At 53.1% G+C, this 18,426-nt stretch overlaps 1 protein-coding gene across 1 annotated transcript; it reads right to left on the bottom strand.

Moving 5' to 3' along the window:
- Positions 1-821: 821 nt before the first annotated feature.
- LOC101804154 (scavenger receptor cysteine-rich domain-containing protein DMBT1) lies at positions 822-17,833 on the bottom strand. Its single transcript, XM_072032141.1, has 18 exons — positions 17,559-17,833; positions 14,709-15,038; positions 14,291-14,620; positions 13,129-13,458; positions 12,405-12,719; positions 11,540-11,869; positions 10,895-11,224; positions 9,952-10,290; positions 8,993-9,322; positions 7,958-8,287; positions 7,099-7,422; positions 6,066-6,395; positions 4,915-5,253; positions 3,761-4,090; positions 2,936-3,265; positions 2,335-2,664; positions 1,257-1,373; positions 822-1,091 (listed from the first exon to the last, which is right to left on the bottom strand). Exons 1-18 carry the CDS (start codon positions 17,671-17,673, stop codon positions 949-951), a joined length of 5,322 nt encoding a protein of 1,773 aa, XP_071888242.1. The 5' UTR covers positions 17,674-17,833; the 3' UTR covers positions 822-948.
- Between the last annotated feature and the right edge of the window lie 593 nt (positions 17,834-18,426).

Below are 18,426 nucleotides of genomic sequence, written 5' to 3'. Positions count from 1 at the left end.
CCAAATGGTCTCTGGAGGTGAATTTTGTCCCATTTGCCACTCTGTGTCTGGGCACCCTTGAGAAGAGCCTGGCTCCATCTTCTTTGCACCCTTCCTTCAGGGATTTATGGACACTTATAAGATCCCCTCTGAGCCTTCCCTTCTCCAAGCTCTCGGCCTCTCTTTGTGGGAGAGGTGCTCCCTTGATCACCTTGGTGGCCCTCCCTTGACTCTCCCCAGCATTTCCATGTCTGTCTTGGAATGGGGGGCTCAGCACTGGACCCAGCACTCGAGGTGCAGCCTCCCCAGTGCTGAGCAGAGGGGAAGGCTCACCTCCCTTGACCTGCTGCCGATGCTTTGCCTAATGCAGCCAGGAATAGTGAGCTTTGTAGCTCTTGCACCTGGGCTGGGCAATAAATGGGGGCTTGCCTGTATCTGCAAGGTCTGGGGAAGCCCCCCCCAGTGCAGGAAGCATTGGGCAGCCCTTGCTGGCTCCATGGCAGATGAGTACAAAGCATCATGTATCCCTCATAGCATTCACGCTCATCACACCTGGGATGGATGGGGATGCTTCTCCTTTAATTCATTAGCAGTTTTCCTCATGTTTCAGGTTCTGTGCTACTGTGCCAGGCTGCAAGGCCACCAGACTATCGAGCTCTGTCTCACCAGAGAACCCCTTAGGCTGACTGCAGAGTGCCAAAATGGATTAAATAACCTTCAGAAGACTGGCATCCCTTTGGGCAGCTGTTTTAGGGCTATATAAGTCATTAGTAAAGGATAACTTATAAATGTCCAGCCCATCAGCTGCTGCTTTGCAGTCTCCTGGAAAGCATGGTAGGGCTTCCTGCAGGTCTACAGGAGCTTGGGGGGAAAGGTCCTGCGCTGAAGAATGAGGTGCATGAGGAAAAGGGACAGGGGGAGGCCTGTGCCATCTCAGGGGCCACTCCTGCACCAGGAATCGTGCCAGCATCACGGGGCAGCATCTTCCTTCATTAGCTGAGTCATCTCCGTGTCGGCATCCTCGGGAGACTCTCCTTTGGCCGGGTAGTAGATGGCTCCTGGAGCCTGGAAAGGTGTTGCAGAGGCACCTTGCTCCCTGGGGCGCCCACGGTCTGCAAAGCAGATGGGGACAAGGACACGCAATGTTTACTGGCCTGGGGGCGATGGAATCCCCTAAGCTGAGCTGAGGTGACCCCATCTCTGGGTGCTGCATCACCTCAGATCTCTGGGTCTGATGTATGGGGATGGGGACATTGAAATGAGGTGAGGGGACTCACCTGCAGCTAGGTCTGTGCCGATGCACCTCCTTTTCAGGTAGAGCCACAGCAGGACTCCACTCGCCATCATCATCAGGGCAAGCAGTGCCACCAGCGCGGAGCAGGACGATGGAGAGCCTGTGGGGAGAGCACCCCCAGATCAGGATCCTGCTCCCAGCCAGCAGCAGATGGAAGAAAACCAGACCAAACTTGACCCGGTCCCTCCAGCATCTCAGCTGGTGACAGAGCAGAGCTTTCCTTAATTATGTTTAGTATTAAAACCTGTGTTTTAATAGCCAGAGCTAATTATTCTCTGCTTCCCACCATGAGCACAACTGGTCCCTTTCTGAACCAGTTTGCACTGCCCTGCAGCGCTGTGGTCTCTGCAGCACTGTGTGAGGACTGTGGGATGCTGCAACCCTTAACAGGGTTTATACCCCACCGATAATCACGTCCCTAGGTATACGATAAGCTGTGGGGTTTGTGAAACCTTTTGTGTTCCTCATCCCTGCTGCACTCCTGCTCTTACAAGAGCTCCATCACCTCCCTGGTGCATTGTCCCCTTTAGCATTTGGAGTACAAGGCTATGCATAGGAAAAGAAAGGCATACTTCTGGCCCTCATCAATCCTTCGTAATTGTCCTACCTCTGTTATAACATATTTCAGGAAAGGGGGCAGGTCCTGAAGAGAGCACAGAGAGTCTTTGAAGGTTGAGAGCTTCAAGAGGAAATGGCAGATGCTGGCTTATTCTAAGATCATACAAACATCTCTGATACGCCCAACAGTGATACTGAGTTCACTGCATGTAGACAACAAGCAATATCCACCAAGGAAGGCCTTTGGGAGCTTGCTTAGGCAAATACATGCCCCAACCTTTATATCTCCCCTTTTGCACTGAAATAGCCACGCCAGGGTTGCATACACCATTCTGGGCCCAAAACCATTAAACTCTCCCTCCTTGTAGGCAGACCTCTGTGCAGAAGCAGCTCAGTCCCACGAGATGCAGTGTGGAGGGCACTGCCTTTCCACTTTATCCTCACCGTGAGCCTTGCCTCTCACCCCACACTGCCAGTTCCCATAGGAAGTTCTGGGCACTCACCTTTCGGCTCTGAGCACACCACGCCAGCTGTCGCACCGTTCCTGCACGGCCCTGGGCTGATCTTGCTCCGCTGGCACTCCAGGAGGAGCGACTCCGTGCCCCGGCAGCTCAGCCCATCCAGGAAGGCACGGTGGTGGTCCCGGCTGAAATGGGCTCCCGTGGGCACGGACTGTGCCGGCCCACAGCCCAGCTGCTTGCAGGCCACCTCTGCCTCCAGCAAGCTCCATCCGCTGCTGCAGATGCTGTACCAGGTGGCGTTGTACTGCACCTCCACGCGCCCGGCGCAGGGGCTCCGACCATCCTTAACCCGCAGCTGCAAGGGGTTGGTGCCTGCAGCGGAGAGCAGAGGGGGTGAGGTGGGCTCCTTCACTTCATCACATGCAGCACAGGGATGGAGAGACACAAAGACACGGACTGTGTGCGCCCATGTGCTCCAGGTGTATGTGCAATGTGCTACCCGTGCCCTTCCCTTGCATGAACGCTCCCTTACAAGAACATCCCCATCATCTCACACTTCTGCACGTGTCAGAGCTGACTCCATCCCAGTGCAGGAGAATGATGCTAGGGATTTCTGAGCATTTTTTATCACCCCCGGGGTCACCTGAGCACACGACTCCCGCATCTTCCTCGTGGTTGCAGTTGTGGAGCCCCCAGCCGTTCAGGATGCAATGGGAGAAGTTGGCTTCGGTGCCCGTGCACTCCACATCATCCAGCCAGATGGGGTCAGCCCCTTGTCCAAAATGAGCCTTGCCCGGGGCCGACACTGCTGTCCCACAGCCCAGCTGCTGGCACACCACCTTGGCATCACTCAGGTCCCAGCCGTCGTCACACACAGTTCCCCACTGTGCGTTGTGAAAAACCTCCACTCTCCCGGCACAGCGGTTGGGGCCGTTCACCAGCCGGACCTGCACAGACTCCGTGGTGTTGGAGTCTGCAAGGAGAAATATGTGGCCTGCTGTTTAGGAGAGAATGGGGGAATTGTCATCTCGTGACATTACAAAAAAAAAAAAAACAACAGGAAGAAAAAAAAAGAAAAAGAAAAAAGAAAAAGAAAAAGAAAGGAAAAATAAGGAAGGAAGGAAGGAAGGAAGGAAGGAAGGAAGGAAGGAAGGAAGGAAGGAAGGAAGGAAGGAACGAAGGAAGGAAGGAAGGAGGAAATAAAAAAGAAAAAAAAAAAAGAAAAAGGAAAAGAGGGAAAAGGAATGAAGGATGTGTCCCCCCAGGGAGCACACAGAGGAATGCCCACACTCAGGCTTGCTTCCACTTGGTGCCATGGGGGATTCCTATGGGTTTTTGGCTATGAGCAGAGCATCTGCTGGTGCTTGGCTTCTTCAGCCTGGCACAGGGCTCAGTTTCTGCCTTGCACCTCACTCCTTCCAGACAGACCCACACCCCCCTGACCCCCATGATGCAGAATTTAACCAACCTGAGCACACCACGCCGGCATCTTCCGCGTGGTTGCAATTATTCTGTCCCCAGGGTCTGGCTTGGCATTGGGCAAGGTTGTCCTCAGTCCCGACACAGTTCACATCATCCATCCAGATGCGTCCGGTGCCTTGCCCAAAGTGAGCCCTGACGGGGGCTGACTCAGCCCTACCACAGCCCAGCTCCCGGCACACCACGGTGGCAGCCCGCAGGTCCCAGCTGTCGTCACACACCGTCCCCCACTGCCCGTTGTGCAGCACCTCCACTCTCCCGGTGCAGCGGTTGGGGCCATTCACCAGGCGGACCTGTGCCTCCACTGTGATGCTCGTGTCTGCAAGCAGAGGATCCCTATAGTTAGCTTCTTGGCTCAGTGCCTTGTAAGAAGGAGAAAAAAATCCCTTTCTTGGTGCCTTACTCCCTTGGGGAGTCCTCTTCTTGGTGTCCTATAGGTCTTACAAAGTCTCAGCACAGCCCAAATCACAAATGAGCCTCAACATCCCATTCAACCAGGTAAAGTGAAATCAGATCGGGACAGATATAAAAATATTAGAATGTGATCAAAGGAGGGCAACGAAGATGGGGAAAGGACTAGAGGGCCTGATTTATGAGCAGCTGAGGTCACTTGGTTTGTTCAGCTTAGAGAACAGGAGGCTGAGGGGTGACCTCAGTGTGTGAACCGCATGGGAAGCGTAGGGGGAGGTGATCTCTTCCCTCTGGTGATTAGCAATAGGACTCATTGGGATGGCTTAAGGTTCATCAGGGAAAGTTCAGGTTGGATATGAGGAGAAAGTTCTTCATTGGGAGGGTGGTCAGGCACTGGAATAGGCTCCTCAGGGAAGTGGCCACGGCCCCGAGACTCTCTATCCAAGAAACATTTGGTCAGCTCCTTGTGTGGAGCCAGGAGCTGGAATTGATGGTCCTCATGGGTCTCTTCCAACTCAGAATATTCTATGATTGTATGAAATCAGGTAGGCCTAGGCTACTGGGATGTGGGGGTGGAGGAGTCAGGGGCATCTGCAAAGCAAAGAGCCCCCATGCCCAGCAAATCTGCCTCCCACTGAATAAAGGGGTCAGTTTAGAGAGGAGAAGGCTTTTGGGCAGGGGACTCCAACCCGTGCTTTTCTGGATCCCTGTGTCTGGGGTTATGAGCATCACCTGAGCACACAACACCGGCATCTTCTTCGTGATTGCAGCTATTGATTCCCCAGGGCCTGGCCCTGCATTCGGTGAGGGCACTTTCTCTCCCGGAGCAAGCAACTCTGTCCAGCCAGATGGGATCCATCCCTCGTCCAAAGGAAGCATGTGCTGTGGCCGACACGGCTGCCCCGCAGCCCAGCTGCCGGCACACCACTGCGGCATCATTCAGGTCCCAGCCGTCATCGCACACGGTGCCCCACTGCTCGTTGTGAAACACCTCGACTCTCCCGGAACAGCGGTGAGGGCCGTCCACCAGCCGAATGGTTGACCTGTTGGCAGTGCCAGCGTTTGACAACACTGCAAAACGTGGTGAGAAAACCATGCGTCAGAAGTGCTGAGGGTTGGAAGGCTCTCCTAGATGTTTTACTGACATCTGCACCCGCAGGACCAAGGTGTCCACCTGTCTGTAGGATGCAGGTGCCCTCACGTTAAATGGGTGATCCTTCGGGATCACGTGCACTGGAGCAGGTTTCCCACAGAGGCTGTGGAGCCTCCCACCTTGGAGATCTTCTGAAGCCTTCTGACTTGCTCCTGGGCAGCCTGTTCTGAGGGGCTCAGTTTGGGTGGGCAGGTTGGACCAGATGACCTCCACAGGTCCCATGCAACCCTAGATATTTTGTATGATTCCGTGATCCAGTGACCCCTGAGATCCTGCTGTCTTGTAGGGTGTGCAGGGACCACTTAGAGGGGGAGTTCTCGTAGATACTCCCTTTTTCCATCATTATGGGTATCAGAGAGGGGAAAGAGTCCTTCCTACTGCAAATGAACTGCACCCTCCCTACACCATCCTGCTCCAGCCCTCCCGGGGCAAGTCCCACACCCTCCGGCCTCCAGCAACAGGGCAGCCACAGCTCGCCTGAGCACACCACACCAGCATCATCCAGGTGGCTGTGGAATCATTCACCAGGCATTCAGAAAAGGGCGTTTTCTGTCCTGGTGCAGGCCACTCTGTTCAGCTAAATGGAGTCTGCCCCTCGGCTGAAGCCCAAAACCAGAGAAATCCAGCGCCAGCCCACTGCAGCATCACCCTAATGGCAGTAAGGTGCAGAACAGACCCCCTACACCCACCCTGGCCCCTGCAATGCCTCTCATTGCAGAATTTTACTGACCTGAGCACACCACACCGGCATCTTCACCGTGGTTGCAATTATTCTGTCCCCAGGGTCTGGCTTGGCAGTGGGCAAGGGTGTCCTCAGTCCCGGCACAGTTCACGTCATCCAGCCAGATGTGCCCTGTGCCTTGCCCATATCGAGCCCCGCTGGGGGCAGACTCAGCCCTGCCACAGCCCAGCTGCCGGCACACCACGGTGGCAGCCCGCAGGTCCCAGCCGTCGTCACACACCGTCCCCCACTGCCCGTCATGAAACACCTCCACTCTCCCGGTGCAGCGGTTGGGGCCATTCACCAGACGCAGTAAGGAGGATTTTGAGGTGTCCGGCTCTGAAAACACAATCAGGGGTAAGCCCTTGGAGAAATTCATGCCAGTTCATACCTCTGTTATTCCTATCCTAGTAGTTGTTGTTTGTTTTTTCAGGCAGAGAAAGTTTCTCTTGTGCAGTTTGCTCCAGGGCAGCTGATGAAGCTATCTCTGGGCTGCAGTCAGTGCTGCTCAGCTGGGAATAATACGACCCATCCTTTAGGATGGATCTGTCTTTTAGGAACAGGGACGTTCTGCTTCAGGCTAATTACTTCCTAGGCTTAGAGCTGGTCACAGTCATGGATGTGGGATCATAGAATCATAGGATGGTTTGGGTTGGAAGGGACCCTTAAACTTCATCTGATCCACCCCTCCCTGCTGTAGACAGGAACATGTTTTGCCAGAGAAGGTTGCTTAAAGCCCCATCCAACCTGGCTTTGCACACTTCCAACAATGAAGCATCCACAACTCCTCTGGGCAACCTGCTCCCATTTCTTATTACCCCCATCATGAAAAATTTATTTATTTTATGGCATTTACATCTACCCTCTCAGTTTAAATCCATTGCCAGAAATCCAGTGGTGTGAGCTCAGAAGGAGAAAGCCCTTACGTTGACTCCAAGCCCTTACATTGATTCCAAGATCGCAGAGTTCATGTATTGACTCCGGGACACCCAAACGTAGCACTGTCCCCCATGATGCGCCACGTTGCAGGAGTGCAGCTTACCTGAGCACACCACGCTGGCGTCTTCTCTGTGGTTGCAGTTATTCCGCCCCCAGGGGCTGGCTCGGCAGTGGGAAAGGGTGTTCTCAGTCCCAACACAGTTCACGTCATCCAGCCAGATGTGCCCGGTGCCTTGCCCGAAGCGAGCCCTGCCAGGGGCTGACAGCACCACCCCACAGCCCAGCTGCCGGCACACCACTTTGCCATCGTTCAGGTCCCAGCCATCGTCACACACCGTCCCCCACAGCCCATCGTGCAGCACCTCCACTCTCCCGGTGCAGCGGCTGGGGCCGTTCACCAGCCGCAGTTCAGCTGAGCTCGAGTTTCCTGCATTTGTAGAGATGCCGGGGAAATTCACACAAGCATCATTGCAGAGCACCTCCCTCTGTCCCACCCCATCTCATTCACTGACTGCATCCTACATAGGACCTGTGTTGGGACACAAATAACATTCAGGATATAAAAAAGATTTCTATGGCTAGGCACTGATGAATAGCCAAAGGAATAAACACCAGGTGTGAAATTTGGCTTAGGGGTGCTGCACACAGGATCCAAGAGATGCAAATGGGATTGGTCCGCAAAAGGAGCCTAAACCTGCCTCCACTGCACCCCAACATCTCCTCTGGGGAGAGTCACAAACCTATAGAATGGTTTGGGTTAGAGGAGACCCCTAAACATCATCTACTCCAATGCCCTGACATGGGCAGGGACATCTTTCAGTGGAGCAGGTCGCTCAAAGCCCTGGTGAAATATCTTTCTCCGTCCTTCTTACAAGCCCTGCTCCCTGTCCCAAGTGTGCAGGAGCTCTGGTCACGAGTCCAGCTGTAAGCCTGCCTCCTGCCCACCCCAGCCCACGTCTCACCTGAGCACACCACGCCGGCATCTTCCCCATGGTGGCAGTTGTGGACACCCCAAGTCTTTGCTTTGCACTGGGAGATGTCATTTTCTTCCCCTGTGCAGTTGACTTCATCCAGCCAGATGCGACCGGATCCCCACCCAAACCGAGCCGATCCTGGGGCTGAAAGAGCCGTCCCGCAGCCCAGCTGCCGGCACACCACCATGGCATCGCTCATGTCCCAGCTGTCATCACAGACTGTCCCCCACTCGTTGTTATAAAACATCTCGACCCTCCCGATGCACTTGTTCAAACCACCCACCAGCCGAAGCGTGGTGGTTGTGGAGATCCCTGAGCCTGAAAAACACAGAGAAATGGGCATTATGAGTTCCCACTTGTATGTCTCGGCATCTGCAGGGCTGGCGAAGGATGAGCATCCCAGCAGTGGGTGTAGATGGCGTTGCTGCAGCCTGCTTGCACATGGCAAAGGATGGTTTTTTATTTGTTTGTTTGATCCTGTGCTTTCCTGACTGCTGATCACCACATTGATCTGTCTCTGGAGGTTTCTCTTCCAAGACAAAAGCTAGATTGGTAGTAGCTGGCTCAAAGCTGCCAGTGTGTGCACTGCATTGCAAAGGCTTGTTCTGGTGCATCTTTCCATATTTATCTGCATGACCTAGCATTTAGAAGCACTGGCAGCACAATCCGCTTTGCCTGTCCTACCCCTGGGCATGGTGCAGTTGCATCTGCTGCCACTCAGGCAGCATCCTTGTACCCCTCAGCTTCCACTCCAAGAAGGCTACAGGTGCTTTGCCCCATGAAAATACCTTGGACACCCTTGGACATCTCCAGACACTGAGGTGTGTCTTACACCATGCTCTTTTTCCCCCATGTCCATGTCCATATTTCTCTATGTGTCTGATAGCTCTGTTCTTTAATGTGGTTTCTACTGAAATGGAAAATTCTGGACACCAGATTTATTTGTTCCCGAACTGTTCCCAGCCTGCAGCTTGCAGGACAGGACTTGACCCATCTGCAGAAAAAGCATGCAATGAGGATTACCTGAGCACACAACACTGGCATCTTCCATATGGCTACATGTGTGGAGTCCCCAGGGCTTGAAGGGGCATTCAGCAAGTGTTGCTTCTGTCCCAAGACATCTCACCCCCTCTAGCCAGATGGGGCCAGACCCTTGCCCAAAGGAAGATAACCCTTGGGCTGACACCGCTGTCCCACAGCCCAGCTGCCGGCACACCACTTTGGCATCGTTCAGGTCCCAGCCGTCATCACAGATGGTGCCCCACTGCCAGCTGTGGAACACCTCCACCCGCCCTGAGCAGCGGTTGGGACCATTCACCAACCGCAGGGCTTCTGGGCTGCCCAGGTCTGCATCTGGAAAGAGAATTGGCATGAGAATAAGTCCCAGTAATGATACTATCTGGCCTAAGAGCATCCCTCTCCCTGCAGCATTCACTTCTGATGCCTCATTTTTTCTCAGGAGTGAGCATGCTGCGTGGGAGAGGAGGTGAAGGCATTAATTATTAGGGGGGTGGGTCCATGATGTGATTATTCTCACGGGGACGACCAGGCAACAAGGCACCCAGTGCACACATACTTGAATAAGGCAAAGGGAAGGGATTCCCCAGGGACTAGTGGCTGTAAGGTAGCATGGCTGAAGAGCAGTGATTAAAAAAATACAGGCAGAATAACTCCCTGCCCTACAGCATCAGAGCTTTTGGTGTGTGATGGTCCCTTAGAGAATGCCTACATCATAAAATCAGGCTCTTACAGGCTTGAGGTTTCAGGGAATCCTTGGTATGGGATTTCCAAGCACTTTTCCTGCCATAAGCCAAGTACTGGCAGACCTCTAAAAGGAAAAGGTTTTGTGCTCTCTGGAGGGACCATAGAAACAAGCAGTGGTTAAGCCAAGACAAGGAGGAGCTGGAAAGAGTGAATATGCAGACAAGAAGTGGCACAACCTCCCCAGGGGGAGGACTGGTACCTGACTCACCCACACTGACCTACGGCCACAGAGCACACGACACCTGCATATCCCCTAGACTTGCAGTTCTGGGCTCCCCAGAGCTTGACCTTGCATTCGAAGAGGGCTCGCTCCGTCCCAGTGCACTGCACAGCATCCACCCAGAGCAGGTCAGGTCCTTTCCCAAACTGGGGCGAGTCCGTGGCCGAGCGTGCTGCCCCACAGCCCAGCTGTCTGCACACCACATGGGCTTCGGCCAGGTCCCAGCCATCAGCACAGACAGTCCCCCAGCGCTGGTCATGAAAAACCTCAAGTCTCCCCGAGCATTTGTCTGAGCCATTCACAAGGCGGAGCTCTCCGAGGTCGGAAATGCCTGATCCTGCAACACCAAAAGGCATAAATATGTAAGGAGGCACCTTCTGCTCACCAAAGCCTTGGTCTGACAGCAAACAGCTTTACACACGAGGCTGAGCAGCTTTGAGGGTTGAGAATGCTCTCACAGCAAGAGACAGTGCCGGATTTTCAGATGTGATGAAAAATGGCTGGGGGGAGGGGGGAAATATAAATAAATAAAAATAAATAAATAAATAAATAAAAAATAAAAAATAAATGAAGAGATTGTTACCCAAGGCTTGATTAGAATGGACTATAGTCCAACATAGTCCAGACTATTAGGAATGGTCTCTGGCCCATGCTAACTGCCAGGATTTGTGAATAACATCAGTTAAAAGCATGCCAGGGGCCTTGTTATTGTGACAATAATGCAAATGAGCAAGCCATTTATTTTTCCTGGGCTTTAATGTCTAGGTGCTATTCTAAGCCACCAAGATGGACCATGAGGAGCTGGTTTCAAAGGCAAGGGTCTCCAGGCTGGCTGCAAACTGTTCCTGTACCCCAAACCCTTACAACCACATGAAGACACCGAGCCAAGCCTCAGTAATGCTTGCCGTGGTGCTCCCAGTGCTGTGATGTGTGGCGGTTACCTGAGCACACCACGCTGGCATCTTCATCATGATCACAGCTGTGGACAGCCCATCCCTTGAGCTTGCATTCAGAAAGAGCAGCCTCCGTCCCCGTGCAGTTCACGTCGTCCAGCCAGATGGGGCCCTGTCCCTGGCCAAAGTAAGCCCTCCGTGGGGCCGAAATAACCACCCCACAGTCCAGCTGCCGGCACACCACCGCAGCATCTGGGAACTCCCAGCTGTCATCACACACGGTTCCCCATTGCTCGTTGTGGAACACTTCCACTCTCCCAGCACAACGGCCTGGGCCGTCCACCAGCCGGACTGGGGCAAGGCTGGAAACAGCAGAGCCTGCGAGGAGACAAGAAACTCAGAGCAGCCCCTGCAAAACCATCCATGGTCCATGCAGGAGGATGAGGGACCCTTCATTTTTACATGCAGTGCTGCACAGAGCATCATGGTTATGTTGCTTCTGAACCCACACCACCTCATACTCCTTTGGAGATACCTCTCAAAGGATCTGAGAGCATTTGGTCCAACAGCATGGGATAAAGCAGGCACCTTGCACCTGCTGGGTCAGGGGAGAGAGGACCTGGCTATAGCAGAGCATCCCAGCATCCTAACCCACTCCCAGTGGGAGAAGTGCTACTGCACACTGAAACCCACCTGAGCACACCACGTTGGCGTATTTCCCATGGCTGCAGCTGCTTTTTCCCAATGGGCTTGCCCTGCATTTCATGAGGGATTGTTCAGTCCCCTCGCAGCTCACGTTGTCCAGCCACGTGTGGAGAGATCCAGCACCCACGTGAATTTCCCCCGAGGCTGACAGCGCTGTCCCACAGCCCAGCTGCCGGCACACGACCTCGGCATCCTTCTTATCCCATCCATGGTCACACACAGCTCCCCACTCCTCATCCTGAAACACCTCCACTCGGCCAGCACAGCGGTGAAAGCCGTTCACCAGTCGGAGACGAGCGGGCTCGGGGATGAGCGCATCTGCAAACATCCAAGGGAGTTATACATCCCTTCTAACGGCTACAGATTTTCACCCATGCTCATCCTGTCAGAATTAAGCTCCTGGTCCCTCTTCCAGCCATCAAAATGCATGGAGGAGGTGGGAACAGGAGGGCTTCTCACTGCAACCCAAAACCCCTCCCATGGCCTGCACTGCTCCTGTACTGCACAAGACCCCAGACCCATTTCATTCAAGAAAATCTTGGTTGCTTTCACTAGCTTTGCCCCTAATATATCGGTCTTCCTGCTGTTGGAGTTGGTCAGCCTGGGGAGTTTATGGGGAGAAATAGGGTTCCCTGCAGGAATTCCTCCCACCATCCTAAATAAACACTTCAGAAGGGACCTCTTTCATTCACCAGCTATAGGGCAAGTCCAGGAAAACCACACTGACTGCTGATGCTGACTCTGGGTCCCAGCTCAGCCTTACAAGGGGCATAAACCATCTGTCCTGGCACCTCCCACCAATCCTCCTTGCTCCAGGGGACACATAGAGAGACGTAGAAGGAGCAGTGCTCACCTGAGCACACCACACCAGCGTCTTCCCCATGGTAGCAATTATTGATGCCCCACTGCCTGGCCCAGCAGGTAGACAGGGCATACTCAAACCCCGTGCAATTCGTCTCATCCAGCCAGATGACGCCAGTCCCTTGCCCAAACTGAGCCCATCCAGGGGCTGAGAGGGCTCTCCCACAGCCCAGCTGCCTGCACACCACGTTGGCATCCAGCAAATCCCAGTTGTCATCACACACAGTTCCCCACTGCTTGTTGTGAAAGATCTCAACCCTTCCAGCGCAGCGGCTCCCGTAGTTCACCAGCCGGACCTGGTCACCCTCTGAGTTAAATAAAAGAGCATAAAGAAGAGAAGGCAAAACCATACCCACAAGTGGTCTCTTTCTGCAGCATGAGAAGTCTGTCCTGCCACTGGAGCTGAGCATTTCATTTAATGACCTCAAGCTCATGACCTTAGGTTCATTTAATGACCATGAAAAGGGTCTGCCCAGCCAGATGTTTGAGACTCATGGCTCCAGAAACTTATGGCAGAGGGGCCAAAACTTGAAATATCCCATTGCAACTCTACCATTCTCATCAACCCTTCAAGGTGACCAGCCCAACTATGTCCAACCCCAAACGCCCCCTGGCAACAGGGCAGCCACAAAGAGGCCATATTATCTAAGCTTGTTGCAGAAATTAAGGTGATGAGCCAAGTATCTCTCCCCCCATGCCATTCCCAAGGTGGTTACCTGCACATACCACGCCAGCTGATGTCCGAGGATGATGCGTGCTGTTGCTCCAGGGTCTCATCTTGCAAGCAAAGAGGGCAGTTTCTGCTCCCGTGCAGTTCACACTGCCCGGCCACATCTGTCCTGATCCTTGCCCAAAATGAGACCCACCGGGAGCCAACAGCGCTGTCCCACAGCCCAGCTGCCTGCACACCACTTGGGCCTCAGCCAGCCCCCAGCCGTCATCGCAGAGTGCTGCCCAGGTGGCATTGTGGAAGACCTCGACCCTTCCATTGCAGTGCGTTGTACCGTTGGCCAGGCGGAGCTCCGCTGAGATGGACACTCCTGAGGCTGCAAAAAACAGGACAGAGCCATAGCTGCTCCTGCTCCTCCCTGACAGAGCTGGGCATCCTCTAGTGCACGTGCGCTAAAACCTCCTTCAACACCTCTGACACTCAGGTAACGGGTGAGACAGACCTGGATGGGCAGGAACTGCAAACCTCATGAAGTTCAACAAGGCCACGTGCAAGCTCTGTAGAGAAGAACTTTGGGACAGTGGTGGAAGAAAAGTGGATACGAGCCAGCTGTGTGCACACGTGGGCCAGAAAAGCCAACAGATGGGATATACCACCATTGGAAGTGTTCAAAGTCAGGTTGGATGGAACTCTGAGCAGGCTGATCTATTGAAAAATGTCCCTACCCATGACAAGGATGTTGGACTAGGTGATGTTTAAGGGTCCCTTCCAGCCCAAACCATTCTCTGATTCTATGATTTGCTGGGGTGAGTTATAGCTGCAGAAAACTTTGCAAGGTTTTTGCTGACTAGCCTATAGTCCCCAAGACCAATAGATCTTGGTGCAGGTGCTTGGTAACTCCTGCGTGTGACTGCAAATGGTCATCTGAATCCAGTGAGAGGGGAAGCCCAGACAGCTCACTTGTCTTGCAGCTCAGCACTGGACACATGGCTGCAAAGGTGGGAGAAGTCTTTTCATTGCAACTTGCCTGCCTGCATGCTGCAAGTGCTCTCCAGCTCTGCAAAGGGATGCTGCAGGAGAGCACTCCAAGATGCACCTCATGCCCCCAGTGCTTCTGAGCATTCCAGACACCCCTTTCAAAACCCCTACAAGTATTTTAGGGTGCTGACTTTTAGCCTTCTGTGTTGGAAGGTCTAAGCAAGAGTTACCTGAACACACCACACCAGCATCCTCGCCGTGGTAGCAGTTGTTGACCCCCCATGCACGGGCCTTGCAGTCGAAGATGGTGGCCTCTGTGCCCGTGCAGTTCACCTCATCCAACCAGATGGGGTCCTGGCCTCTCCCATAGTGAGCCCCCTTGGTGGCCATCAGCGCCGTCCCGCAGCCCAGCTGCCGGCACACCACAGTGGCATCCATGAGGTCCCAGCCATCATCGCAGACAGTGCCCCACATGTGGTCATGGAGCACCTCCACTCTCCCCGCGCAGCGGTTGGGGCCATTGAGCAGCTGCAGCGTGCCCAACTCCGAGGTCCTGGAGTCTGCAAACACCCCGAGAGGATCAGTTGTAGGGTGGCTGTGCATGGGGGACAGACCCAGAGGTGCTGCACGGTGGGGCACTGGGACTACCTGAGCACTCAACGCTGGCATCTTCCACGTGGTGGCAGTTGTGCTGTCCCCATGGCCTGGACTGGCATTCAGAGAGGGCAGCCTCCGTCCCCGTGCAGTTCACATCGTCCAGCCAGATCTGGCCCATGCCTTCTCCGTGCCGAGCCCCCTTTGAGACGGACAGCACCGTCCCACAGCCCAGCTGGCGGCACACGACCTGTCCCTCATGGACGCTCCAGTTGTCATCGCACACTGTCCCCCATGTCCCATTGTGGAGCACCTCCACTCGCCCAGCGCAGCGGCCGGGGCCGTCCACCAGACGAAGCCCCTCTGGATCTGGGGAGGCTGTGCCTGCAGAGCCAGGAGGAGGAGAAGGAGAAGGAGGTGACATCCTAAGAGTAGATGGGGTTCAACTCTTTATGCGTTTGAGATGCCTGCTGTCCCCTATCTGCTGTTCAGAAAGGGTTTCAGAGAAGTAGCTGAACATCCTACACTTAGCATCAGCTTAGAGAAGACCCCATTGCAGCCTACATCTTCCTCATGAGGGAGAGCAGAAGCTAGTCTCTTGCTAGTGACCAGCAGTAGGACCTGAGGGAATGTCATGGAGCTGCCTCCATGAACTTCTAGGTTCAGCTAGGAGATCAGATCTTCACTGAAAGCCTGGTCAGGCCCTGGAACCAGCTCCCCAGGGAGATCCCCAAGCCTGCTGGAGGTCAGGAAGCCTTTTAACAACACTCTTAAGTATATGGTTTAATTCTTAGGTTGCCCTGCATGGAGTCAGGAGTTGGACTCAATGATCCTTGTGGGTCCCTTACAACTTGGTATACCCTACGATTCTACATGTCCTGAAGCATCTCAGATGGTCCTGGGTGTCTGTTTTTAGGCAGCTGAGTCTCATGTTTGTATCTAAATGCCTGAATTAAATAATCCTAATGTCAACGTGGATCCGACACCCTAGGAGTCTTTTTCTCACTCATGTAAAAAGACAGGCAAATGCTTGTTTGTCGGTAACAAAGATATAGTTTCACCATAGAGTAACTTTGTGTGGTATAACTACACAGAGAGTTGAGAGAAGTGGAAAAGTGATTCAGCTATGGGAAGGTCTTCACAGTTTACAGGATCTACAGCATAAGATTGCCTCCAGCCCCTCACATACACTTAGCAAGAGCACTAAAAAAAGTGGAGACTGTGCAGAAAGGAGCCATAAGTTAGCTGCAAGTTCCTAACCAGGTCCACATAAAAAATGCTCAAGAGGACTGTGTTTGCATTCTGTAAATACCTTTTTGACTGCAGATAATGATTTCCAAAGTGTTCAGGCACTGATCTGTGCTGACGTCCAGCAGTTTTGCTGCTCCCATAAGTTCTGTCAGGAGCTGGTGTCTATGTGCTCCCTAAGCCAGGTGCCCCATGCTCCAAAGATACTTAAAGTTGAGCAGCTAAACGCTTTTTCCTCCTCTTCTCCTTTTAATACCAGTGCAGAGCAATAGGCAACACTGCCCACCCAAAATGGGACCTGCCTTCTGTGGGGGCCTGTCACTCTCCAAAAGATACATCACAAGCCTGAGTTAGGACATTCAGTGATGGCCTGACACCCTTGGTCTGTAAGCTGCAAGGATTTCCCCAGATGATAAGCAAAGGATCAGATACAGCACTCAGGAAGTCACTGAGGCCAGAAAGAGGAAGAAACAGTTTACAAATTGGAGTCACCATCCCTGGAAGTCTTCAAAAGACGTTTAGATGTAGAGCTTAGGGATATGGTTTAGTGGGGACTGTTAGTGTTAGGTTAGAGGTTGGACTCGATGATCTTGAGGTCTCTTCCAACCTAGAAATTCTGTGAAATCTGTGAAATTAAATCCTTGAGTCATTCCCAGGTCCAAGCAAGGTCTGGGTAGCTGTAGCATTGCCAAAGGGGACAAGCTGGCACTCTGCATGCAGGTTTCAGTAGCTCAACTCTCTTATTTATAAGGGATGTGCCCTGGGGAGCATGAAAATATCTTTGCAAAGACAACCCTAAAAATTAAGATTATTATATTATTAAAATTTAAGATGAGTCTGAACCAGGTGCGCGGCATGCATTCACTTCTCAGTTTGCAAGCTCTCCTACCCCAGGCTAAAAGCAGTCTTAAAGGCCTTTTGCTCATTTTCTTCATTTTTACCAAGAGTTACCCATTGATAAGCAATAACAGATCAACCCCATAGCTGAGACTTAGCAGAGCTTCTTGGCATGTTTCCTGAAAGCACTACCTTCGGTAGGGAGCCTTTGTATGAAATTTCATTTTTACTGTGGGCAGTCTCAGGTGCGTTGACTGCCCGTGCCTGGGTGGACAAACCACAGCTTGGCAGAGTGCACCCAGCCTTGTCCTGGCAATTGAGGTCTGTGGTCCCTACTTGTCACCCCCTCATCTTACAAGGAGCTGCCCCTTTTTGCTGTGTACAGGGGCGTTGAGTTTGTCCAGGCCCTCTCCACCCTGCAATACCATAAATTTGCCACACAAGGTCCGGAATAAGACAAGGTTAAGCAGAGCAGAAGAGCATGCATAGTTATGGTACAGCTTCAGGAGGCAAAACTCAGCATGATTCTCTCCACTCTTAAGTCCCAAGTCTTCATTTATGTGGCAAAACCACATGTGTAGCAGTAAATAGGCAATACATGACTTTGAGAGCAGTCTGCAGGGATAGCTGCACATAAAGACTTTTCTTCTGCCTCCAAAACAATCACAAGCCATTCCTTCCTGCCCCAGACTGATGAATGAAACCCAGGACCCTTGGCCAGACCAAGCCGTCCTCCACAAAGCACCAAATGAATACACTGGAGGAGCACACGTAGCAGAGGGGCACCTGGGATCAGAAGCAAAGGCAAACACCACTCACCCCAAAGGCACACCATCAGGAGGAGGATCCCCACGCTCTTGGCTCCGGAGCAGGTGGGTTGGTTTCTGCCCCAGGGGTACCTGGGGGAGGGATGGAGACCACTTGGCATCCCCATCTTCACAGGTTGGCCATGGGCTGGAAGCTGGAGCAGAAAGTCCTGGTGAGAGACAGCAGCTGAGCTCTGTGTCCTGCTGGCTGACTAGGAGGGATGGAGAGGGATCGAGGCAGATGCCCAGGGTTGGGAGTGATGGGCATTTCAGCAGCAAACCCTCCTCCTGTTCCCTCCTTTGCCCTGTGCTTTTCCCTGCCTGGCTAGCCTTCCTCTTCCTCTGCCCCCAGGCCACAGGGCATTGGCTTGGGCTTTGTGTGAATCCATGCCAGAAGGTGACCCTCTGCTCTGTGCCGCCGTCTGATCCTGTCACTGGGTTGTGAAATGGAGAGCTGTTCCAGGAAAAGGCAGAGCAAACAAAACTCCCTCTGCACCCAGGCCCCGTGTTCTACGTGACAGCCCCAAAGGCACCTCGGCTGTCCAGCAGTGTCCTGGGGATAGTGCAGGAGACCTTCCTCTGACAATGTAAATGCAGCCTTTTTGCACAGAAGTGGGGAAAATTAGCTACTTTAGCTTCATTAAAATGTATTTTATTGGGGTTTCAGGTGTAAGGGACCACCTTCTACAAGCAAATATGTTACTAAATTTTGGAAATGCCTTTATTGTGAAGGCTGGAGCTAATATGATGCTGAGCTGGGCAGGAAGCACCTCTCCAGCCAGGAGAGAAGGAAAGAAAATTCCTCATACACATGAAGAAAACTTGCAGAGTCTGTGATCCAGGACTTTCCCCAACCCAGTGTAGGTTTCCACTAGAATAAG

Source organism: Anas platyrhynchos, chromosome 36, assembly GCF_047663525.1.
Source record: "Anas platyrhynchos isolate ZD024472 breed Pekin duck chromosome 36, IASCAAS_PekinDuck_T2T, whole genome shotgun sequence".
NCBI lineage: Eukaryota > Metazoa > Chordata > Aves > Anseriformes > Anatidae > Anas > Anas platyrhynchos.
Note: the sequence above shows the minus strand (reverse complement) of the source record. Positions and strands in the feature narration are given on the sequence as shown.

Excerpts from the sequence above, each read along its gene's own strand:
- LOC101804154 (XM_072032141.1), bottom strand. The coding sequence starts at position 17,673 with ATGGGGATGCCAAGTGGTCTCCATCCCTCCCCCAGGTACCCCTGGGGC. Across the intron at positions 9,323-9,951 it reads CGTGTGCTCTGTGGCCGTAG|ATGCAGACCTGGGCAGCCCA; the intron begins GTCAGTGTGGGT and ends TTCTCTTTCCAG. Across the intron at positions 2,665-2,935 it reads TGCGGGAGTCGTGTGCTCAG|GCACCAACCCCTTGCAGCTG; the intron begins GTGACCCCGGGG and ends TCTCCGCTGCAG.